Source organism: Borostomias antarcticus, assembly GCF_949987555.1.
Source record: "Borostomias antarcticus genome assembly, chromosome: 1".
Classification (NCBI taxonomy): Eukaryota; Metazoa; Chordata; class Actinopteri; order Stomiiformes; family Stomiidae; genus Borostomias; species Borostomias antarcticus.
The window spans coordinates 8167405-8192887 of NC_140234.1; the positions used below are offsets into that span (position 1 = coordinate 8167405).

Consider the following 25483-nt stretch of genomic DNA (forward strand, 5'->3'; position numbering starts at 1 on the left):
ATATGCAAGAGGTTCCTCTGGCTGAGAGAGAGAGAGTGAAAGCAGGATGATGCATTACATCTTAAATGGTGTTGAGAGACTCGCGTTGATGTATCTGATGGCGAGAGAACATTTACGCTGAGTTATTAACTATGGGAAATTTTAAACTTTAAAACATGTAAATAAAACATGTAAATAATGTAATGTCATACATCATCCCCAACATGGGCGGCAGCAGTGAGTAGGCTAAACAAAGGGGAGAGTGCAGAATCGCCGGTAGAAGAAGACAGTCGATGCGCTGTGGATATTAGCCATTTAAGTGTACAAATGTGCCTTTTATTTGAAAGGTGGGGGCCTACAAACTGTAGCCACCTAGGAGAAAAGGCTGTCATCTTTCCAACGATGTTTTTACTTTGGTGAGTAACGAAACGGTTTTGTCTGTAGACTCGGACGAGCGGGCCGAGGAAGCGCATTCATAGGTCAATTGCTTTGAGAGTAACAGGGCGTTGGGTATCTGTTGGATATCTGTTGGATATCGCCCTGGACCAGGTCTATATACGGCCATCCTCTCCACTTAATATCACCAGCGAATAAAAGAAGTGAACGCACGCAGCAACGACCAGCAACAGCGAAATTCACTGAAAACAGACCGCATGTCGGTATGTTCGCTTCACGCGCTTCCCTCTCAACATGGTCATACAAAACAGCTTGCTGAATTCCGAAAATATGAATAAACTATTCTGTTTTCGATTCAAATGTGTAGCTATATGACCCTCCCCTGGACTCAAATTAAAAAGAACAGTAACCCTCTCCTGGACTCAAATTCAAAAACAGTCGTCTAACCCTCCCTTGGACATTCGAAGTTCACTTCCTAAACCGAAGCCCCAAACGGCTTCGCTCTAATCTTTCACAAATAAAAAATAACATACAACTTACCGAATTGAGGATTGTCGTAGCCTACAGTGAAAGGCTAGTGAGCAGGTTGTGATGGAAACGTTTGTTTACTCAAAAAGAATAAAGAGCTTGTCTCTTGTTTTCTTCAGATGGATGAAAAAATCTTTGCAATGGGGAATCTTTACAGGCGTGACAAACAGTGTTCGTCGGTGAAAAGTTTCCAAGGTAGAGAGAGACAAATTACGAACACAGTTTATATACACTTTTGGTCGTGACTGCTAGTCTTTTCAATGCTCTTAACCAATCGGTGAAAGCCGGGAACAATGACGCGTTTCACTGTTCAGATCCGGTCTAGAGCCCGCCTCCTGAGACGGGAAACTACCTGACGAATGTAATTGTAATATATTGTACTATATTACTTAATCAAGGTCGGACAGCGGCGTAACCATTTACTGACGTTTACTGATATACTTTGGAGAAGTGCATTACAGGGCATGGCCATCACTGACTAACTGACACTGCACTGCTATATCTACCTAGGTGATTAACAAGTAGTAGTGCTTAGGTGAACCTCTGTTGCCACCTACTGGACATTGTTAAGAACACATAACCCGACCATAGCATATAGTACAGTAATGGTAGTGACCAGTTCTGACATTACTATGACATTATTATTCTGACATGCATTATGCGTGACCTCTTCATTTATGTGAGGTCTTATATTGAATGTCCAGTGCTGACCATGTTCCTCCTTGTTTTACAAAGATAAAAAGGTGCAGTCTCTTCTTGTTCTTTAGTCCTGGACCTGGATCAGGGCTACTTCTTTCCATTCATTTGAATATGAGAGGTGTGAACACAAGACTACTGACGACCACTTCAGCCAGACAATACGTAGACTAGATGGTTCCCAAGTGTGAATGTGTCTGCTCTCCATCTTCAGCGCTATTGAAAACCTGAAGGCCTCCTCATTCTAACTATAAGTGCCAACGGTCTAAATCGCCAGCAACTGAAACTGTCTTCTTAGGTACCTGGATCTGGAGGAGAAAAGAAGGGAGCAGTTCAAGGACTATGCAAACACCTTCCCTTGATCTTAAAATGATCTCATATTGGTATAATCACTGGTATGTAGGCTATGATTGGTTTGTAATTTTTTTTTCTTGGGTGGACTCAATCCTATTTGAGTTCCTAAATTGGGCCTCAATCATCAAAACTTTGATTATAGCTTTAGGAGAGCATAATCAATCTTGCTATAGATAAAAGCAATGGATTAAAATTGATTTAATAAGGATTTGTGCCTATTATTATTTCTCTCAGACTCAATCCTTGCAGCCCATAGATGAGATGTTCTATAGGGTGTGTTAGGGTACTTTCCAAAGTATGGTACAATGAGGACTTGGGGCAGGTAAAGGGATCCATGATCCGTTTCATTTGCGTTTATGGCCTTCTAGCATTAGACTAGTCAAGATCCCGCTGTAGCCTATTCATATCTGCCTGCTTAGATTTATATCTGGTGTTGGCTAGCTAATGTTAGCTGGTGTTATTAGCAAGCTGGATGAATTTGGACCTGATCCAGGGCTCTTGTTCTTGTGCATTCCAATCATTTCAATATGAGAGGTGTGAACGGCCTATTGGTGGTATTTGGCGCAGCTGCACAGCGTCATGACCTCATTTTCATTGATGAAGCTGGATTCAATCTATCTAAAACCAGGCGTCGGGGCCCAGATGTTACAGGACAAAGAGCTGTTGTGAATGTCCCTGGGCAGCGTGGTGGAAATATCACCTTGTGTTCCTGGAAGAAGAATCAGTGTTTTGTGGTGTGTGGAAGCAGGTCTGTGAGCTTCAAGAATGTTAAGTTGGGGGAGGGGGAGAGCCCTTTCCACTAGCCCAGAGAGATAAGGAGGAGGTCTTAAGATGAGGTCATTTTGGCTGAAGTATGAGACTCATTCTTTTCTGACCACACATTTGTACTCTGATATCCCTGCTCTGGAGATCAGACATACCTTGTGAGCTCACAATAAAATCATTGAAACATGCCTCAGTTTACGGAATATAATTACTAGATTTATTATCTTTGTTGTTGGACTTCTGTGCTAGTCACGGTTTGTCCATAACAAACACCATGTTCGAACACAAGGATGCCCACAAGTACACCTGGCATCAGAACACCTTAGGCCGAAGGTCGATGATCGATTTCGTTATCGTATCATCTGATCTGAGGCCATGTGTTTTGGACACTCGGGTAAAGAGAGGTGCAGAGCTGTCCACTGATCACCATCCGGTGCCTGACCAGGACGTGGACTGAGTACTTGGACTTGGTCTCCGGGCGCCATGAACGATGGCTGCCCACTGCTCCTGGCTGCCCCTGGGAGAGGTAAGCTTGGGATGTGATAAAAACAGGGAACAGTTTCCACCGGCGGCCCCCGAAAGTTGCATGTGTGTGTGTGTGTGCCGTGTCACCGTTCACTATGTAATGCGTGTCACTGTATGGCAAAATAAAGACCCCCCCTGTCATTTTTTTAGAATCAGACCAGCAGAGTACTGTGCTAGCTTGGATGCTAGGGGCTAAGCAGCTATGGCTGGTGTTAGCGGACCTACAGTAGGAAGGGCCTCCTTGGCTTCTGCGGGCGCGTTTCTGCACCAGCTTACTAAATGGCAGTTCATAAGCCTTACTGGGTCATCATGGCTAGCTGAGTTGGTTAAGGCGCGTGGCGCAATGGAGGCCTCCCCTATGACAAGGAGTGATTTGATAGCATTGCTGAAAGAGCAATTTTCTCTAGTGGCTCTGTGGGTAGAGCAGAGGAAAGAGAGGGAGAGAGCAGCAATTTGAGCTTGAGGAGAAAGACAGGGAGCTTGTAGAGGAAGAGAGAGAGAGAGACAGTTTCAGTGGGAGCTGGGGAGGATCCAGAGTTTGTCTTCTCTGGGTTGGTGTCGGTTGCCTCCTTGTGTTGGTATCTGTTTGCTAGTGAGACTGTTTGGTAACATGCTACTCCCTGCTTTGTGCCACCCCAGGAAGTATTACAAGTTTATCCTGACGCTCATCTTTGAGGCCCTGAATACCAGAGGGAACCAAGTGTATGTATGGATGCATCTGCAATTCATTTACTTTTATATTGTAGTAAGTAAGTAAGTAAGTAAGTAAGTAAGCTTTATTTATATAGTGCTCTTCACAGCACGGATGCAAAGAGTGCTTTACAGTAGTAAATTAAAATGGCAATACAACTCGAGACAAAATTAAAACGACACAGAACAGAAAAAAAACAACAACATTGCGAGCAGCAAGGCGTTATAGATGGCCGAAGGCCTGTCTGAACATGTGTGTCTTAAGAAGTTTTTTGAACATGAGTTCAGTGGATGGCTCTCTCAGGGCCTGGGGAAGAGCGTTCCAGAATCTTGGCGCCACCGCCTCAAATGCTCTGTCACCCTGGGTTTTTAGTCTGGTCCGGGGCACCGCCAGGAGACTCTGGTCGGATGACCTCAGAGACGGACTCAGAGAGTGAGGGTGTAAAAGTTCTGAGATGTAGGCCGGGGTCCATCCGTGAAGAGCCAGGACACCAGGACTTTGAACTGGATCCGGAGGTGAACTGGGAGCCAGTGCAAGGAGGCCAGGATGGGGGTGATGTGGCATGTCTTCTTTGACCTAGTGAGTAGTCTTGCAGCAGCATTTTGGACTAGCTGAAGTTGTCCCACAGAGGATTTGTTGAGGCAGGTAAACAGTGAATTACAGTAGTCAAGTCGTGATGAAATAGATGTATGGACAGAGATTTCTAATTCAGTATGTGATACAATGGATCGGAGTTTGGCAATATTTCTGAGGTGGAAAAAACAGGAACGCGTTAGAGATTTGACATGTTTGTCCAAGTGCATAGCTTGATCAAAGAAGACACCCAGGTTTCTAACAGAGGGCCTAACATTTCCCTTGAGGGACCCCATGTGGTTTACCACTGTAGCGGCAGTCTTGTCATTAGAACGAACGAACCTTTGGTGCTTGGCCCCCTAATAAACGTTGCGATGCCTTGTTGGCGGATGGTCAGTCAGGGCAGCCTTTCCCAACAGTTCATAACACTTCACCCTCAACTGTCCACTTGTGCCCACACATGCAATGGCTATTTAAAGTGATCTGACACTTTCTTATACCTGTTCATCCCTTTCAGATCCATGAGGGGACGTCAACAAGTGCTCACTCAGAAGAGGAAGAGAAAGGAGATGCAGCCTTATGTACACACATGCCAGACTGTGGTGGAATAGTAGCTACAGTACGCTAGAGAGGGGTGAGGTTGTAATATACCAGCTCTGTGGCCTAGTGGTAGAGTGTCCGCCCAGAGACTGTGAGGTTGTTGGTTCGATCCCTGGCCGAGTCATACCAAAGACTATAAAAATGGGACCCATTGCCTCCCTGCTTCCTCCTCATTCTTCCTCTCAACAAGGCGATCGAGCAAGCTCCTGGAGTATGTTTGTCTAACAGCTAAGAACATTTATAAAGCATTAAATTACATGTTTGCTATTTGGGGGTACTTGATACTAGGTGCCCCAGTGCCCATTCAAAATGTGCACACAGCTCCCTGTGGCCGCTGGGTGGTTTATATCAAATTGTGCCCAATGTAAATGTGTGACACAATGACCTCAATACAGGTTAGATGGCGCTCAAACCCTTCTGGAAAATCCAGCTAGAACAAGCTACAAACCTTAGCTGGTCATTAGCTGAGCCCTGTACTACGAAGCTGGATTACGGGGTTAGCGCGATAACTTCAGGTTCAAGACTGGTTCATCCGTATCACGAAGGTGGATCTCTTTTCACCGCGTTATATCGCCATTATGCTGGCGAGCTAACCTGCTCGGTGGCAGGTTAAGTTCCAGATTACGGCTCGACGCTATAAAAACACCGGTAGTCAACCAGTCAATACATGCGGAGAATGGCTTTGTCCTTTCTTAGAGGATCCCGTGGAGCTCGGTGCGCGAATAGTTAGAGGGTCTCTAAGGAAGGCGAGAGTATTTAAGAACCGACAAAACCCATTAGAGTTTTCGGATGACTATTTATATGAAAGATACCGATTTTCGGCAGAAGGGATCATTTATATCTGTCAGCTGCTTGAGCCACATGTAGCTACAGTCAAGTCATGTGCTTACAGTCCCACAGACTGTATGTATTGCTTTGTGGTTTCTTGCTACAGGTAGCTACATGTATGCTGTCGGCGATGCAGAAAACCTGAGTAAGAACACGGTCTGTCGCGCAATACGCAAGGTGGTCGTTGCCCTTATAGCTGCTTGACGCGTTTGTCACCTTCCCAGGCCACTTGCCCATGCAGTCCATAAAAGAGGGCTTTTATGAAATGGCAGGTAAGAACCTACTTGATATAGCCTACTGTGAACCAATATGACGTTTACTGTTGTAGCCAATGCTGCCCACTCTTTGCATAGGTTTCCCCAGAGTGATCAGTGCTATAGACTGCACACATATCCCAATCTCGGCCACCCTTGGAGAAAATGAGGGGGATTATGTGAAGCGCAAGTCATTTCATAGCATCAATGTGCAGGTAAAGACACTTCAGTATTTGGCCTACTCATTCCTTGATATGATTGTTGTAGGAGCTGATGAAAGTTAATTCCTTCATGGCACATATGGAAATATTCACATCAATAAATATCACCCCCACCTTCCAAATTTAATTCAATGTCATTATGAGAAAAGCACATGTACAACCAAATTTGTGTCAACAGGAGCAGCACAGAACAACTATACATCATCACATCATATCAAAAAACAAACCATCATACTCCCCCACCCCCACACCATCAACAGTCTAGTGCAGTCCCTGTGTTCATTCAATAATAAATAGTCAGCAGACATGTAGCAGTAATTCAGTCAAATGCACATGCTACATTCACTTTTAATTCTATGGTCTTATGTTGTGAACCACAAATACTTTTGCAGATGACGTGACCACAACAGCATGATCACCAGCCATGATGCGAAGTGGCCTGGGTCAGTGCATGACTCCCGGATCTTTAGGGAGTCAACACTGTGCCACAAGTTTGAGCAATATGGCAACTGTAGCCTACATAGTGTTTCTCATGTTATTTCCCACAATGCATGTGCGATACTGACCATGGCAATATTCCTCTTCAGGGCTTTTCAATGGAGTGCTGCTTGGGGACAGGGGGTATGCGTGCATGCCCTTCTTGATGACACCCTATCCTAACCCAGAGCCACAAAACACATTCAATGTGGCCCTTACCAAGACGAGGGTCAGGATAGAGATGGCTTTTGGGGTTCTGAAAGCTCGCTTCAGCTGCCTGCGCGGGCTCAGGGTGGCCCCAGAGAGAGCCTGACAAATTGTGTCGACGTGTTGTACTCCACAACATAGCTGGCATTAGGAAGGAGAGAGCCCCACCGGTCACCATGCAACCCCCTGATGTCGTGGACCCCATCACTTTGGATTACCCTACTGGCAGGGCTGTGAGAGGCCATCACCCAGCAATCTTTTGCATGAACATTGAACAGGAGGCATTTTGTGAAGTAACATCTTTTTATTGAAATGTAACTCAGATGTCCTCTCGTTGCTAGAAACAAAGAGAGAGACATGTTAGTTGAATTGTCATCCATGCGGGGAAATAAATGACGTTCTTACTGATATACCTTCTTTTCATACTCCAGTTTCTCCACCTCACACCTCCACAGCTACAGCAAATGGAACAGACAAAGAACAAGATGGGAGCTACTGTACTTGTAGGCTAGAAATACTGTACACATACTAACGAGGCAGATGGAAACCAATCAAACAATCAGTGGCACAGGTCTCTCAATCAGAGCCAATTGAGCCAGTTGTAGTCCTAGGTCTGCTATTGGGGCGGGGTTGCCAACAACAACAAGTACTGTACACATGTAAACATGTTGTCCCCCACCCATTATGCATGTCCCCTTGTGGTATCAAGCCCCCTGCTTCTCATTAGGCGTTTTTATACAGAGATCCCACTTTATTGCCCTGTAGAAGACCCCTCAATTTTCTGTCTTTGTTTGTTTATAATGAACCAAAGAAAGACAGCATAATGTGTGATTTTATATAGCATGCCGGCAATCTGGAATCGAGAGGCATGACCCTTGGACGCAACATTCACTACTTGTTAAACAAATCCATGCACCTGTATGGTCAAAAGTCCTATAATGAATGTTAAAATACAGACATATCTGGTGCTACTAATGTCACATTATTTGTATCAATGATTGACCAAAGTAAGCTCCCTACACACCATGGTAGAGTGAATAAGAGTACAATAACCATCTAGTGGGCAAACAAGTCCATGCTCCTGTATGGTCTAAAGTCATATACTGTAATGAATGTTGAAATACAGACATATCTAGCTCTACTAAACACCTCAAGCTCTACTCTCTGCAGATGTAGAAAGTACATTGTTTTAGTGACTTAGTCCTCTTGACCCCGTTCAGGGGCATAGGACGCCCACCAGAGCTCTCCATCTCCCTCTCTTCTGGGCCTGGGCATGTGCTTCCTGCCAGCTCACTCCAATGTTCTTCAGGTCTTGGAGTGTGGAGCGTCTCCAGGTTTCTTGGCCTATCCTGTTTCCTCTTTCCCTGTGGATTGCAGTCCAGGGCCTGTCTCGTGATGTTATTTGAGTCCTTCCTAAGGGTGTGACCTATCTTAATTCCACTTCCTCCTTTTGACGGTGGTAGCTATGTCGTCCTGGTTTGTGATCCCTCACAGCTAATCATTTGTGGTCTTGATGGGCCACCATAGCTTGAGGATGTAACGCAGGCATTTGTTAACCAGAACCTGGATCTTTCTTGAGAGGCCCTCGGTTGTTTTCAACATATCGGAGCCGTAGAGAAGGACGGTCTTCACGTTGGCCCATGGATCTCAGGGAATTCCTCTTTGGTCTAGAGGTAGATGTTTGGGATGAGGAAGGTCAGCGGTTCAATCCCCACCTCACCCACATGTTACACATAGAACCCCTGTTATGCAGGCAGGACATCAGCTGAGGACTTGAGGTACAGATATCTTATGTCAGGAGAAACCCAGATCACCTCATTACTCATTACCCAGGTTTCAATCCACTAACATGAGGTTACATACAGCACTATGCAGATTAGCCTACTGACATAACAATATTCAGATTAAATGCAGCCTACTGACACACTGTGCTGTATCTTTCCTAGATTAGATTGTTCAATACTCCAGCCTCCGACATTTAGGAGTGAGTGACAGAACCTTGGGGGCAGCCTCCCTGCTGACTTCAAAGTCCTGGTAGGAACCGAGAGAGAGAGAGAGAGAGAGAGAGAGAGAGAGAGAGAGAGAGAGAGAGAGTGAGAGAGAGAGCAGTATATCCTGGGAAATGGGGGGGGGTTAGCTGACAGCAGGTCGTTACTGTAGTAGGTATTTAGGTAGGTAGGTAGGTGGGTGGGTGGGTAGGTAGGTTGGTAGGTAGGTAGTTGTAGTTAGGTAGGTAGGTATTTAGGTAGGTAGGTAGGTAGGTGTAGTTAGGTAGGTAGGTAGGTAGGTAGGTATTTAGGTAGGTAGGTAGGTAGGTAGGTGTAGGTAGGTGTCGGTAGGTAGGTAGGTATTGATCCCTGAGGGGAAATTACAATGGTACAGCAACAAGAATACAAGAAGCGCTGACAAAAACAGGCGTAGTTAAATACAAATGTACAGTAACATATCAAAATATAGAAAGGGTAAGAATGAATAAACGTACAGTGTACAACGTACATCCAGTTTAAACTCTGGTACTAGCCTGCTGGGCAATGAAAGGAACAGCTCCCTCCTACCTCCAGGCCATGATCAAACCCTACACCCTACCTGACCACTACACTCTGCTACCTCGGGAGGACTGGTTGCCCCGTCACTGCGAGGCCCCTGTAGTCAAATGACGCGGTCACGGCTCTTCTCTGTCCAGGCCCCACAGTGGTGGAATGAACTACCCACTGACGTCAGGACAGTAGAGTCGCAGCCCATCTTTCTCTGCAGGCTCAAAACAGACCTCTTCAAGAGGTACAGTACTACCAGGAGTAGTACTGTACCAAGCACCTATTCTATTTTTAGTTCGCTATTCTTCACTTTGCCTTCAGCACTAGATTATGCTCTTAGTCACTTGTTTTAGAAAGGTGATGCACTTGTGAGTTCTGGCAACTACTTTAAATGCAATTATTGTAAGTATCTTTGGATAAGTGTCAGCTAAATGACTGTAATATATTGTAATGTAGCTAGCTAGATAGGTTTTAAGTGGATTAATTGGAAGGCTACAACATATTGACATCATGTTCATACAAATCAAAACATTCACTGATTTTGTGTTTTGTGGATGGCTGTATTGCTGTTTTGAAATAAATCATTTTCATCTGGATATGTTTCACTAATATGATAAAGATGATCACTTAGAATAACTTTGTATTGACTGGTAATGGCTCTACACTTTCAGGATCCAAGTGGTTTCACACTATGGACGTGTGGGGGAGCATGTGGTGTACACTAAGAGAATGGTATTGACCTGAATGCTTCAGGTGGTTCACATTCATTTGGGGATTTATGGGTTTTGTGTTCATATAAGAGCAGTTAAAACAAATCAGTCAAATTTGGCGTTGAACACTATAAAACGGGGGCTCATTTTAGACCTAGAACCCGGGTAATCCAGGTGAGTTGTGGCTGTGGGTGTGTATGGGGATGTTTTCCATCTGCTGGATGAACATAATATTGTCTTACCCATTCATTTCCTATAGTGGGTCATTTTACCCATTCAATTGCTATGGCGGGTCATTTTAAACCCAGAACAGCACCCTGATCAGCTTGGTCTCACACTACAACAGATTCAGCTTCATCAAGGTGATCAATATTTCATCTGCAACATGCATTTTTAAGTTGGCCATATAGAACTGCTAAACTAAAAAAGAACCGTACATGCTGACGAAATGCATCACAGGCAGAGGTCTGTGCTCTCTGGCGCTATTCTAGTTATTGTCATGTTTCTTTAACACTATTTAACTGGCCACCCGTAGACCTTCATCAACATGCAATGATAGCAGTCAACCACATAGTGGCGGTGTTGCACAGAGCTCAGCTAGGAGACCTCAAACTGCAAGCAGAGGATGCAGATTATCAGATTATAAACACTATGAAGAGTGGAGATGTTCTTCTGAAACTCACACAGACCTAGGCCTGGTCTCCTACTGGTACACTGGGCTCCTCCAGATACACTGGTCTCTACTGGTACACTGCACTCACATAAATATTTAAGCCTAACTTTTCAGATTCATGTAATTTAATTGCATGACAAATTTCCATGAATTTGCTTTAGGTAGTTTTAACATAAATGTACCTAATAAACTTTACATGATGCATATTTGTCAGTGTAATAAAACCTATTTATTTGAAATGCATAATCACCAGGTTTATATATTCAGTATAAATAAATTTGATTTGCTTTAAATGCATAATAATCAGATTATGTATTCAAAATACATAACGTATATTTGTTTGAAATGCATAATAATCAGGTTATCTATTCAAGATTAATAATATATTTGTTTGAAATACATAATAATGAGGCTTATGCAATAAACCTAATTAAATCAAAATGAATCACATTTATGTAATTTTTTGATTAACACCCAATGGATTTAACATTCTTTTCCATTCACTTCATATCTAACAATTTCAGTTACATCAGTAGAATTTCCCCCAGTCTCTCACATACGTTTCTGTTATCGTGAGGTGAACCATAACCCTAACTGTACATATTTTGTTGTGTTTTGAATCTGTGACTTCCTGTACACAGCAGCTCAATGTAAATCAGGCTTTATACCATATTTCCATACAGCAAATGTGCTTGTTATGGTCTGTGGGCACAGCTTCAGAACTATGTAGCCAGGTGACCGTTAGGACGGCAGGCCAGTGAAGAACTGGCTACTCAGACAGGGACGCAAACCCCAACAAGATCCCCACTATGATGTCATGGGAACCCCTGCTCTAATCCATATTGTGACACTGTTCGGCAGTGTATAGCAGGCCACCATTGAAATGGAGAAAAGTTAAATCTGGTGTTGTGATCTGAGGTTGTTTGTGGTTGTTTCTGGCACACAATACATTTCACACTACATCTACCATGTCATGAAAATGTCATTTTTTAAATCATGAACATAAGAGATTTATTGAGCAAGAATGTGCAGTGAATATGAGGAGAGCATGGCTGGCTTCAGATAGCTCTAAGTAAAAAATGATAAATGTTGCATCTTATTTACACTGTAGCAATCCTGGATGAACATATTAGTAGGCCTACATACTGTGATGGGAATGAGTTGTGGGACTCTGGACTGAGCATGGATTCACTGATTGACTGAATTGAACACAGGTGGGACTGATTGAGATGTAAGCAGACAACAGGCTGGTCAGATGAAGAGATGTAAACAAAATGAAGAAACAGTAACAGATACAATACATAAATTAACAAAGAACAAGATGGGAGCTACTGTACATGTAGGCTAGAAATACTGTACACATACTAACGAGGCAGATGGAAACCAATCAAACAATCAGTGGCACAGGTCTCAATCAGAGCCAATTTAGCCAGTTGTAGTCCTAGGTCCGCTATTGGGGCGGGGTTGCCAACAACAACAAGTACTGTACACATGTAAACATGTTGTCCCCCACCCGTTATGCATGTTCCCTTGTGGTATCAAGCCCTCTGCTTCTCATTAGGCGTTTTTATACAGAGATCCCACTTTATTGCCCTGTAGAAGACCCCTCAATTTCCCAAGTGTGTATCTCTGCAGGCCCAGAGACTTCCAGGGGGCGGGTCAACTGTCAATCAATTTCTACTTTGGCCAATCAGAGACAGTTTGCTAGCTTGCTAGTTACGTAGGCCTAATGCAATTTGTTATGGAGTTAGATTGACTGAATTACATGACTGTGTGTGAGAGATTATATTTTTAATGCAAATCATGTAGCTTGAAAGACGTAATCCATCAACCTCCCTGATAAAAGCCTTACCAAGACTCCCCTTGGTATTCTCTTAGTAGGCCTATGATCAATGTAATGGCTTGTGGGTAGAGGCTAGCAATGGTCTACACTAGCCCAGGGGCAGGGGAGCATCACTAGCCTACTGATCCATAGCCAGGACTGGGATGTCCTCAGTGGAGGTCCCAAGTCAGTCTTCCAGTCATTCAGCCAGCCTGTCAGTAGATGTGCTCTACTTGTATTGATTTGTTCATACACTAGTATTCCAGCACGGGTTATGTTCTTGAATGCTTCTGGTGACTAGCAGTTCTCTTAGCAACCTAATTTAATCCCTATCACTGTTTTCAGATCCACATAGGGGAAACATATGGCTGAGAGAGGAGTGTGGAGGAAAATCAACAGTACCACACACACTTGCATAACCAACCAAGCAAGTTCTACCTTTCTATACCACAAATATAAGTTTGAGAACCTAGGATACATACAGCCCGCCTAAGGGGGTTCTAATGTACTGACCTCCCGGCACAGGCCTGACCCTGCTGGCAAGCTGCCTTGGTCCTAGCCAAGGAACAAGCGTTTCAGCTTCTGCTCACCTGTATGCATCTTATACCATGCTGACTGGCCTGGACTAGTCACCACATCCTCAGTCTAGCCAAGTTAGAGATACCCTTGTGCATTTGACAAAACAAGTGTCATACAATTAAGGTTATCATTTGTTCAGCATGTGTGCTGTAAGTGTAAAGACAAGATACAGATCATTTTCTCCAGGTTTTATTGAATAGCTTGTAGACCACACTGAAACACTGGGCTGACAGTTCAGTTGTACAAGGCGGACCTGGGAGACCATTCAGGACACCTTGTTTGGGTCGAGGCTCTGCTTAGTCTACTGGCCCAGGTGAACCATCAAACTGGATGTACTGACGCTGAGAATGGAGACACACACACGACACAGCTGGCCGACATTTCCTGCACTCTAAGAGGTTAGGGTTAGGGCTAGACTGAATGTAGGTTGGCATAAAATAATACATATTTATTTTTAAATGGATGGAAAGATGCGGCCCATGCCTAGATCTTTATGTCTATTCAGCATGTCTGTTCTCACCCACTGAGGTCCCATCACCAAACGTGAAGCCTCAGATACAATAATAAAACAGGGGCAGACAATGAAAGATAGAGAGAGACAGACAGACATGTAGACAGATAGGTTAAAAATTAGAACAGTTAGTGTTGTGATCAGACGGTACAACCAAAATGTCACCACAGTGTAGTGATGCAGACAGAATTATGAACACCTGCTCCTTGATTAGAAGGAGGTTATCTTCTGCCCTCTGAAACATTCAGGACCAGGGCCGTACGCAGGATTTTTGTAATACCGAGGTCATTTAGTTGTGGTGCTTCAATCTGGTGCACTTTGAGAGCAGAATTAAGAGGCTAGATCTATAAAGAACACACATCATATTGGATTAATATCATCTTTAACTGAGAGCAGTGGAGGTCATCCAGAGAGGACACAACTTAAGTGAATGTTGATGAGAACACACCATCTATTAGAAACATGAGACTAGCTCCTCCTGTCACCTCTCTCCCAGCCTGGCCTCCTCCACTCTGATGTCCATGCTGGTCTCCTCCTGTCACCTCTCCTCCACTGTAGTTTACATGTTCATCTCCTGTCCATAAATTAACAGAACATAAACATAAGCTTTAAACACACACCCACACCCATCCATCCATCCATCCATCCATCCATCCATCCATCTTTTTTTTTTTTTTTGAAACTTGCCAGGATTTAATTGATGTAGTGTCTTTTTGGCTAACATCAGGTATCTCACCTCTCATCTCTATGTCCTCTCCTCCTGTCCCCTCTCTTCCACTCTCTTGTACCTCTTGGTTTCCTGTCAACAAATTATATATTTTTAACCGAACATAATCATGCATACTGTGTATATTTATACACACCTACATACCTGTCTATTTGTTTATCTATATACAGACATACAATTTATCCCGTCAATGTGCTTTTCCCATCATGTTAAGTAAAGAGTAGGCAGTGTACCACCATCATCACCTCTTTCTTTTTGATCTTGTCCTCAACAGTTCGCTTTCCAAAGCTGAGCTTTGTTTGATGATTTTCTTCTTCTCCCTCTCTTTCCCCCTCTCTCTCTGTCAGTGAAGAAAGCAAACACAGTCAACTGTTATGTGAATAACGGCCTCTGCTATAGTTGCAATGGAAAAGAGGGAGCTTCATTTCAACATGAATTTCAACCAATTACACGTCATTGACGATTTATCAGTGACAGACATGCAACGTGCAAGCAGTTGACTTGTGTGATTTACACTGTTCCTGAAGTACTGTCTGACAATAGGCTCTTTGCACAAGCTCTACTACTTCCTGAAATTCTACAGGCATATTTATTTCCTGTCCTGTACTATTGGATGGAAGTGATTAATCAGGTGTGTGGCACACCTGATTAATCACTTCCATCCAATGGTATAGGACAGGAAATAAGGATTTGATGCAAATGGATTTAATAAGGATTTGTGCCTATTATAATTTCTCCCAGACTCAATAGCTGCTGCCCATAGATTACATGTTCTATAGGGTGTGTTAGGGTACTTATTTTCTAAAGTATGGTAAAATGAGCACTTGCGTTTTCATTTGCGTTTATGGTCTTCTAACGTTACGACTAGTCAAGATCCTGCAATAGCCTATTCATATCTACCTGGTTAGACTTCTATCTGAAGTTGGCTAGTTAATGTTAGCTGGTGTTATTAGCAAGCTGGCTGGATTTGGACCTGATCCAGGGCCCTTGTTCTTGTGCATTCAATTAATTTCAATATGAGAGGTGTGAACGGCCTATTGGTGGTATTTGGCGCAGCTGCACAGCGTCATGACCTCATTTTCATTGATGAAGCTGGATTCAATCTATCTAAAACCAGGCGTCAGGGCCCAGATGTTACAGGACAAAGAGCTGTTGTAAATGTCCCTGGGCAGCGTGGGGGAAATATCACCTTGTGTTCCTGGAAGAAGAATCAGTGTTTTGTGGTGTGTGGGAGCTGGTCTGTGAGCTTCAAGAATGTTAAGTTGGGGGAGGGGGAGAGCCCTTTCCACTAGCCCAGAGAGATAAGGAGGAGGAGGTCTTAAGATGGTCATTTTGGCTGAAGTATGAGACTCATTGTTTTCTGACCACACCTTTGTACTCTGATATCCCTGCTCAGACATACCTTGTGAGCTCACAATAAAATCATTTAAACATGCCTTGGTTTACAGAATATAATTACTAGATTGTTGATAATCACCCTGCAAAAATCTACATTTGGCCTTTGAGGGCTGAAAACATTTTCAAGAGGTTCCTACATCTGCAAGGAGTTCTCCATCACCATGCCACCCTAGGTCCATCCAGTACTGCACACATGATCACGTTCTGAGGGGGCGGCAGCAACTCAGGAGGTAGAGTAGCCGTCTGGGAGCCTCCAGTTCAATTCCAGCTATCTCCTCTGCTTCGTTGACGTGTTCTTGAGTAAGACACTAATTTATCCCAAAGAGCAGGCTAACACCAGCTGGCCACCATTGGTGAGTGGATGAGAGAAGATATTGTAAAGCGCTCTATGCTTTAGAAGTGCACTCCACTCACAATGACATATCTGGTGCTCTATATAATGCAGTTGTACAGGATGGAGCAGAGCAGCCCAGGTTTGTTGTCATGTGGGATCATGTTAGTTTCCACCGGGCTGCTCTGGTCTGGGACTGGTTCACCAACCACCATACATAACTTCACAGGTGGATACACCGTTACCCCCTTACTCCCCATTCCTCAGTCCCATTGAGGAATTATTTTCACTTTGGCATTGGAAGGTTTATGAACACCAACCATATACCTGCATGACTCTCCCTGGGAGCAATGGAAGAGGCATGCAGAGACACTGAGGTGGGGTCAGTCCAGGGTTGGATACTGAGGGGGGGTCAGTCCAGGGTTGGATACTGAGGTGGGGTCAGTCCAGGGTTGGATACGAAGGGGGGGTCAGTCCAGGGTTGGATACTGAGGTGGGGTCAGTCCAGGGTTGGATACTGAGGAGGGTCAGTCCAGGGTTGGATCCTGAGGGGGGTCAGTCCAGGGTTGGATACTGAGGCAGGGTCAGTCCAGGGTTGGATACTGAGGGGGGTCAGTCCAGGGTTGGATCCTGAGGGGGGTCAGTCCAGGGTTGGATACTGAGGGGGGTCAGTCCAGGGTTGGATACTGAGGTGGGGTCAGTCCAGGGTTGGATACTGGGGGGAGGTCAGTCCAGGTTTGGATACTGAGGTGGGGTCAGTCCAGGGTTGGATACTGAGGTGGGGTCAGTCCAGGGTTGAGCGCAGCATTCCATAGGCCTATAGGATAAGGCCTGCCGTATTATTCAGTTCACCATGGATCTTCCTCAAGTTCCTCTTTTCATTTTCTCCAGTAATCCAAACTCCATATCCAATTCCTATTTAGATCATTGGCTCACACCTGAATAAACCAATTGCTTGTAGAATGATTACAGATCTGATTTCAGAATATTATTCCAGATTAAACTGTATAACATATTTGCAGGGTTCTTTAGCAAAAGCAAACATCTCCTTTTACTTGCCTAATAGGTAACCTAAATCATGTTTGCCCATATCTGTGGTGCGATTTAAAATAGTAGGCTTATTCATCTCTTGATGGTGATGTTTTAGAACTACACCATGCGGGACAGACAGTTGGCATATTCGTAAAAACATTCACATACCCTGATAGATATTAATAATTATTATCAAGTCTCATCGTAATACGGGAGATATCGTGAGGGAATGGATGAAGGACTTAAAACTAAATGATTGTAAGGACTATATATCGGAACATTTGGACTGTATTTGAGTATTGAATAGAGATATCATTGAAAAAGAAAAAGGCAGGAGTGCTGGGAAGTTCAGACAGGTGTGATCAAGGTGATATTTGGTCAGGAACAGGAAAGGCTGAGCTGGGGAGTCTACCCACACGTGTAGCAGCATACCTCAATATATATCTTATATAGCTATAGCTCAATAAAAATATTTTCACTTTTTGCTAGTTACTTTTCTTTGAACAAGAGAATATTATTGTTTGAGGTGTCTATTCTTATGTAGGTTATGATTTGAAGTGTCTACTTTTTGGGGGGAACATGTAAACATGGAATACAGTGAAATTCCTCAATTCTTCAGTTACAATGTAACCCTATTCCTATAGTTTTTTTTTCTCGAAGGCCTCCGGATCTGCTTATTACACTAGAACGCATCTCCGGATTTCAAGCACCAAAACGTGGCCTCGGACATATCGATCTGCCTCCAGAAAAACTCAGTAGTGTAATCCAGTCCTAAGGCTATGGCTATGACTTCTCTCCTGTATGAACACGCTGGTGTGTCTTTAAATCTCCTGACGTAGTGAAGTTCTTTCCACACTGGTCACAGTGGTATGACTTCTCTCCTGTATGAACACGCTGATGTGTCTTTAACTCTCCTGACGTAGTGAAGTTCTTTCCACACTGGTCACAGTGATATGGCTTCTCTCCTGTATGAACACGCTGGTGTTTCTCTAAATTTCCTGACGTAGTGAAGTTCTTTCCACATTGCTCACAATGGTATGGCTTCTCTCCTGTATGAATACGCTGGTGTGTCTTTAAGCTTGTTGACGTAGTGAAGGTCTTTCCACACTGGTCACAGTGGTATGGCTTCTCTCCTGTATGAACACGCTGGTGTATCTTTAAATGTTCTGACGTAGTGAAGTTCTTTCCACACTGGACACAGTGGTATGGCTTCTCTCCTGTATGAACACGCTGGTGTGTCTTTAAATATCCTGACGTAGTGAAGTTCTTTCCACACTGGTCACAGTGGTGTGGCTTCTCTCCTGTATGAACACGCTGGTGTTTCTTTAACTCTCCTGACGTAGTGAAGTTCTTCCCACACTGGTCACAGTGGTATGGCTTCTGTCCTGTATGAACACGCTGGTGTGTCTTTAACTGTCCTGACGCAGTGAAGTTCTTTCCACACTGGTCACAGTGGTATGGCTTCTCTCCTGTATGAACACGCTGGTGTTTCTTTAAATTTCCTGACGCAGCAAAGTTCTTTCCACACTGGTCACAGTGGTATGGCTTCTCTCCTGTATGAACACGCTGATGTGTCTTTAAATCTCCTGACGTAGTGAAGTTCTTTCCACACTGGTCACAGTGGTATGGCTTCTCTCCTGTATGAACACGGTGGTGTATCTTTAAATGTTCTGACGTAGTGAAGTTCTTTCCACACTGGTCACAGTGGTGTGGCTTCTCTCCTGTATGAACACGCTGGTGTTTCTTTAACTCTCCTGACTTAGTGAAGTTCTTTCCACACTGGTCACAGTGGTATGGCTTCTCTCCTGTATGAACACGCTGGTGTGTCTTTAAATTTCCTGCCGTAGTGAAGTTCTTTCCACACTGGTCACAGTGGTATGGCTTCTCTCCTGTATGAACACGCTGGTGTGTCTTTAAATCTCCTGACGTAGTGAAGTTCTTTCCACACTGGTCACAGTGGTATGGCTTCTCTCCTGTATGAACACGTTGGTGTGTCTTTAAATGTCCTGACTTAGTGAAGTTCTTCCCACACTGTTCACAGTGGTACGGTCTTGGCTTGTCTGTGTCTCTCTGTCTCTGGGCGGGAGCTGGGGTGAGGGGGGTGTTGGAGGTGATGATAGGGAGTGATTGAGAGGAGGAGGAGGAGGAGGAGTGAATCTCTGGTCTGATCTGTCTGCTCGAGAGACGAGAGAGAGAGACGTAGAGGTTGTCATGGCTCCTCTTGAGGTGCTTGTTGAGGTAGATCTGGGAGGTGTAGGTGAATGGGCACACAGAGCAGGAGAACACCTGAGTCTGTGACAAGTCGGACATCACTCCTGGGAGAGTGAATGAAAAAGAGACAAACATTAAAAAGGATTCTCACACCTGTATTACAAGTGCAAATACTGTATAGAGTGTTTATACGTAGCTAGTTGGGGGGAAACACAACGACACCAGAACTTCAGATTAAGGACAGGAGAGAGAAAGATATGCAAGAGGTTCCTCTGGCTGAGAGAGAGAGAGGGAGAGTGAAAGCAGGATGATGCATTACATCTTAAATGGTGTTGAGACTCGCGTTGATGTATCTGATTGGCGAGAGAACATTTACGCTGAGTTATTAACTATGGGAAATTGTTTACTTTAAAACATGTAAATAATGTAATGTAATGCATCATCCCCAACATGGGCGGCAGCAGTGAGTAGGCTAAACAAAGGGGAGAGTGCTGAATCGCCGGTAGAAGAAGACAGTCGATGCACTGTGGATATTAACCATTTAAGTGTACAAATTTGCTTTCAAACTATAGCCACCTAGGAGAAAAGGCTGTCATCTTTCCAACGATGTTTTTACTTTGGTGAGTAACGAAACGGTTTTGTCTGTAGACTCGGACGAGCGGGCCGAGGAAGCGCATTCATAGGTCAATTGCTTTGAGAGTAACAGGGCGTTGGATATCTGTTGGATATCGCCCTGGACCAGGGGCCTCATTTATCATTGAGGTACGCCTTCTTTTCCACGGCCTTTTCCACGATTTCAGGCGTACGCCCTCTTCCCCCCCCCACAGCGCGATCTATCAAGCAAAAAGGGTGGATATTTAGTCGCCTTTCTACGCGCTTTTGTAGGACACCTCTCAACTTGCCGTACCGATTTAGACGAGTTTTTACACCCTTTTTGAACACAGGGGGAACTGGCGACGCAGGTGGTGCGTCGGTGAATTCCAATGTTTGATGGAGAGAATAAGAGCGAAAGTTTATGAACGCACAATCATGTAGGCTAATAGCCCAATTCAGCACAAACATATATCTCAATGCAAGATCGTGTCCTCTAACCGGCTTATTAATGGTCCGATATGGATTTGTTCCCCAAACTTAACCTATGCGCACACCTAATGCAGGCACTCCAACAAACGGCAATAATTGACCAATTAGATTGTCATTAATATGTGATCATGTGGACCTGTTTGCTGTTTGGTAAGCATATAAATGACAGTCCTCCTGTGCGTAATGCGAGCCTAAATGAATCCGGCGCTACTCGGCCTACTGGCCGAGATAGAACTCCAAAGAGGTGACGGCGATGGCGACTGCACCCACATAAGGGCACCATCAGTGAATGAATACGTCTATGTGAATCGCAAAAATGTGCACACTATAAATACCCAAATCATATGTGACGCCGACATGCTCATCACAAGTGTAGTGGCACGGTGGCCTGGCTCCACGCATGACTCATTCATCCTGGCGCACAGCAGGGTAGGGGCTAGACTGGAGGCAGGCGCTGCGCGTGACGGCTGGCTTGTTGGTGTGTGCATAGCCAAGATACACATTCTTTTTTTTTTTTTACTTTAATCTTTATGAGCATTTTCCATCCATACAACGACAATACAATAAAACATAAACTTACAATAACAGCTTATGGGTACTTCCATCCATGCAGCTTTTTTCTCTTACCACTAATATTGAAATTGTAATATTTGAGTATCATCACACTTCCTTCTATAATCCATCCATTTTTCCCCATCTCCCTTCAAACTTCATCCTCAATGCATGCGTGAACTCCATAACATAAACCTCCTCCACAACACCCAGCCACTGCTCCTTGGTTGGGGGTTCCACCTACCAAGCCCTCATTATTGTCTTTTTACTAGCAACCAATAGTACTTTCACTAGGTATCTGTCCCCTTCTTGTACATCATCCTGTGTTCTGTTTGCCAAGATATATATTCAAAGCTGATAAGAATGAGAACCAGTCAAGACCCCACCACAAAATGAGGACCCAAGCCCTCAGCCCCCTCCCCGTCATGAGGGTTACCAGCGGGGCCAAAGGGCCCGCACAGAGGTCATGCGTCCGCTATGAAGACACAAACAAGCAGTGGCGATTTTAGCATGGCATTTCTGGAGGGGCAGTTTTATATTATGTCACCATCACAAGAACTAAAGGTAGCGAATTAGTCTACGGTAGGTACATCAGAGCAGAGGCTACAACACACAAAGATAACGACACATTAACACACGCAGAGTAGGCTAATTAGACCCATAAGAGAGCGCATGCCCGGTCCAGGGTTCTGAAAGTGACAAGTGTTCACCCATCAGACCTGGGCACTACGCATAACCTATTAGTACTCCACTTACTGTATATCACTCCCAAATAGTCTACTAGAGTGAGGCGCACTGTCCACATTAGTCCCCCTCACACATCGTCTCAAAAATGCACCGAAAAATGCCTGGGTTCAGTGAGTTCGCTGACTCGTCGTGACCACGCAAACCCATTTCACACTTCCCACAGAGTTTAATAAAAGTGCACTTTACCGATTCTCCTCGGTCTGTTTGTTGTGCTCCGCGATGGAACGGCGAAACGCATCATCTAGTTGTGCCTGGACGTTGAGCTGCCCCAGTAAACCCAGCTTCATGGCACAGTTCAGATGGGACGCAGAGCTTTCATGCTTCGCTGTTCTTTCTGACAGATGTCTTTGAATCCAGACGATGCCCAAACAGAGTCTCCACCAAAAAGAATACAAGGGAAACAGAACAGCGCACTTTTCGAGGTGCTAGCAGTTAGCCACTTCTTTTTCTCAAACCATTCCTGTTTGAAGGTACGGGTTACCTTATCTCCAGCCTGGAGCAGCACCAATTCTTCTGGTCGTATGGCCCTAAACGTTTTATTTCCAGTTTCTCTTCAAGTTTCAATGTACTAAACCGCACATTCAACAAATAATCTACACTATTCATTGTTGCACCTGAAAACACTTTTAATCTCTACAAAACTTTAGCTAGCAGCATTGGCTAACGTAGATCGACATCAACAATGACCCAGTAGTTCAACTTTGATCAACGTTGTTTTATTATTCCCTGGCTAAACCTGTTGCCAGGTAGATTTCGTAGGGGAAGAGACTTTTCTGCCCCTCCACCCAATGAAATCTGCGTGATATTTTTTCACATTACTCCCGACCACGCTCACATTGTCGCTATAGCAACAGTAGGGGAGAACGCTTCGGTGCCCCTCTGCCGAGTCAGAGCAGTCTGTGACACACTCATACAAAGGGAATTACTGCAAAACAGCACTATACATAGTGTCAGTCAGGTTTATTATATTTATACATGCTATTTTCACCACTGAATCACTATTTTGTATTAATTATAAATTAGATTTTTCCGAAACACAGTTGTAGGCTAAGATGCATCTTGCACAACAGCGCCACCTGGTGGGGCACTGCCCCACCTGCCCCTAATGTAAAATCGCCACTGTGTGTGTGTGTGTGTGTGTGTGTGTGTGTGTGTGTGTGTGTGTGTGTGTGTGTGTGTGTGTGTGTTCCAGGAGGTGAGGAGTGGATCAGTACAGGCCTCTTCCTCTCACCGGGAATGAGGACGTACATTGCCGTGCCGCCAGAGATCATCAACAAAGGCTGGCAGGTAGAGTAGGTCCCCCAGACCAAAAGCTGCCAGAATACACCATCCCACACTGCACATCCATCCAAAAATCAACACGAGTGTCCCCAGTTAGTCAAAATCAATTTTCCAAAAATCAACTGTCCAAAATGCAGTGTGTTTCTACAATCTGCATGCACAAGTATGTCAGATGGTTTCTGAGGGCAGAACTGCTCTGCTCAGGTCCAGATCGGCTGCCAGACAGACTACATCGGCAAGGCAGAGGAGCTCAGGCGAGCGCCGTCCGTGTGCGAGCGGCTTCCCGTCAACTCCGAGATGATACAGGTGTGGAACCTGTGGGGCGGGCTCATCTACCTGGTAGCTCCGCCCAACACGGAGGTCGAAGAGGCAGAGGTCATAGTTCAGGTGGCCGTACAGGCACCGTATTACAAGTCCGGTGAGTGTGTGTGTGTTGGTGAGTGTGTGTGTGTTGGTGAGTGTGTGTGTGTGTTTGTGTCTTGTGTTTGAGAGGGGCATGTTAACATTAATATCCAAGTTTCTTCTACATTCCTTCCTGGTAATGGATGGGATTCCCAATGTTTGCGCTCCTCTGTCTCAGGCGTGACCACGAATGCTGATTGGATGACGCTGCGCACTGCCCCTGCTCCCTGGGCGGAGCTGGAATTTGAGAACATCATCATGACTGTGCCATCGGAGGCGGTGCGCGGCCTGGACCGCCCTGACCAGCTGGCGGGTCGCTGGGATGACATCATGAGGGCCATCGCGGACCTGGCTGCCACGCCCGCCAAGTTCCCCCGCAAGGAACACTTCGTAGCAGACGTCCAGATATCACACGGTCCGTTTGGTCTTTCTCTCTCTCCTTCCTCTCATTCTCTAAAAACGGTTCTCCACAGGCTAACCTCGTTTCTCCCTGTCTTCCCCCCATCCAGGCTTCATGCATGCAGGCTACCCCATCATGATGCATTCCTCCTCGGCCCCGGAGCTGGTCAACATGGAAGTTATGATGACCTCCTGCCTCTGGGGCCCCATCCACGAACTGGGGCACAACCAGCAGAGAGGGGTCTGGGAGTTCCCCCCCCATACTTCCGAGTGCACGTGCAACCTGTGGTCCGTGTACGTGCACGAGGAGGTGCTGAATGTCAACCGGGCGCAAGCTCACCCCAGCATGACGCTGGCCAATCGGCAGAGCCGAGCCGAGCAGTACGCCAGAGGCGGACGGGACTTGGCAGCCTGGGACGTGTGGACCGCTCTGGAGACGTACATGCAGGTTAGCGGATCTAGAACACTGTAAATATTTCTGAAATACTATCTGATCATTAAAATACTATTTGAACATTCTAAAATAATATCTGAACATTCCGGAACATTTTCAGTGAGATGAAGGAGGTACAAAAGTGTCTGTCTGTCTGTCTGTCTGTTGTACCTACCTTTCTATCTATCTATCTATCTATCTATCTATCTATCTATCTATCTATCTATCTATCTATCTATCTATCTATCTATCTATCTATCTATCTATCTATCTATCTATCTATCTATCTATCTATCTATCTGTCTGTCTGTCTGTCTGTCTGTTGTACCTACCTTTCTATCTATCTATCTACCTATCTGTCTGTCTGTCTATCTATCTAAAGTGTGACCCTCTCTGCTGCTGAATAACTGTACATATTCACCTGCTCACCCCTCCATCCCTGTCCTCCTCTGCCCCACCAGCTCCAGGATGAGTTTGGCTGGGAGGCCTTCAAGAAGGTGTTTGCAGCCTATCACAGCATGCAGAACGTGCCTGGGGACAACCCTGGCAAGATGAACGTATACGCCCACACCTTCTCCCAGGCGGTGGAGAGGAACCTGGTGCCTTTCTTCAAGGCCTGGGGCTGGCCCATAGTGGCGGCCACTGAGGAGAAGCTCTCCAGCCTGCCGGTCTGGAAAGACCACCCCATGGCCCAGTACGCCTGACCTGGAAAGATCCAGTACTGCAGGGATATGTGTGCCACGTTTTTATGAAGTATTGTAGAACATTTTTATGAATCAAGTTTGTATACAATGTGTTAAAACAATATGAGAATCTATATATCTGTAAGGTCATGAAATACACTGTATGATTACACTGGATATCTGTGATACACTGTAAAAGTTACAATTTGTTTGTAGTAAACTATGTATCCCTGTCCAGACACTGGTTCAGACTAGTATAAACTGCAACTAAATTGATGTCA

At 44.8% G+C, this 25483-nt stretch overlaps 1 protein-coding gene and 1 pseudogene across 2 annotated transcripts; both read left to right on the top strand.

Moving 5' to 3' along the window:
- The first annotated feature begins 3853 nt into the window (after positions 1-3853).
- Positions 3854-7361, top strand: LOC311326618 (putative nuclease HARBI1; annotated as a pseudogene). The gene is made up of 6 exons: positions 3854-3945; positions 5025-5088; positions 6132-6207; positions 6289-6404; positions 6803-6921; positions 6998-7361. The product of its transcript is annotated as a putative nuclease HARBI1 (transcript).
- Positions 7362-9562: 2201 nt separating this feature from the next.
- LOC311327590 (TRPM8 channel-associated factor homolog) lies at positions 9563-25223 on the top strand (the record flags this gene model as incomplete). The annotated part of the gene is made up of 6 exons (XM_084460679.1): positions 9563-9572; positions 23197-23291; positions 23490-23703; positions 23866-24102; positions 24197-24534; positions 24981-25223. The coding sequence occupies 6 exons, from the start codon at positions 9563-9565 to the stop codon at positions 25221-25223; spliced, it is 1137 nt and encodes a 378-aa protein (XP_084316805.1).
- Between the last annotated feature and the right edge of the window lie 260 nt (positions 25224-25483).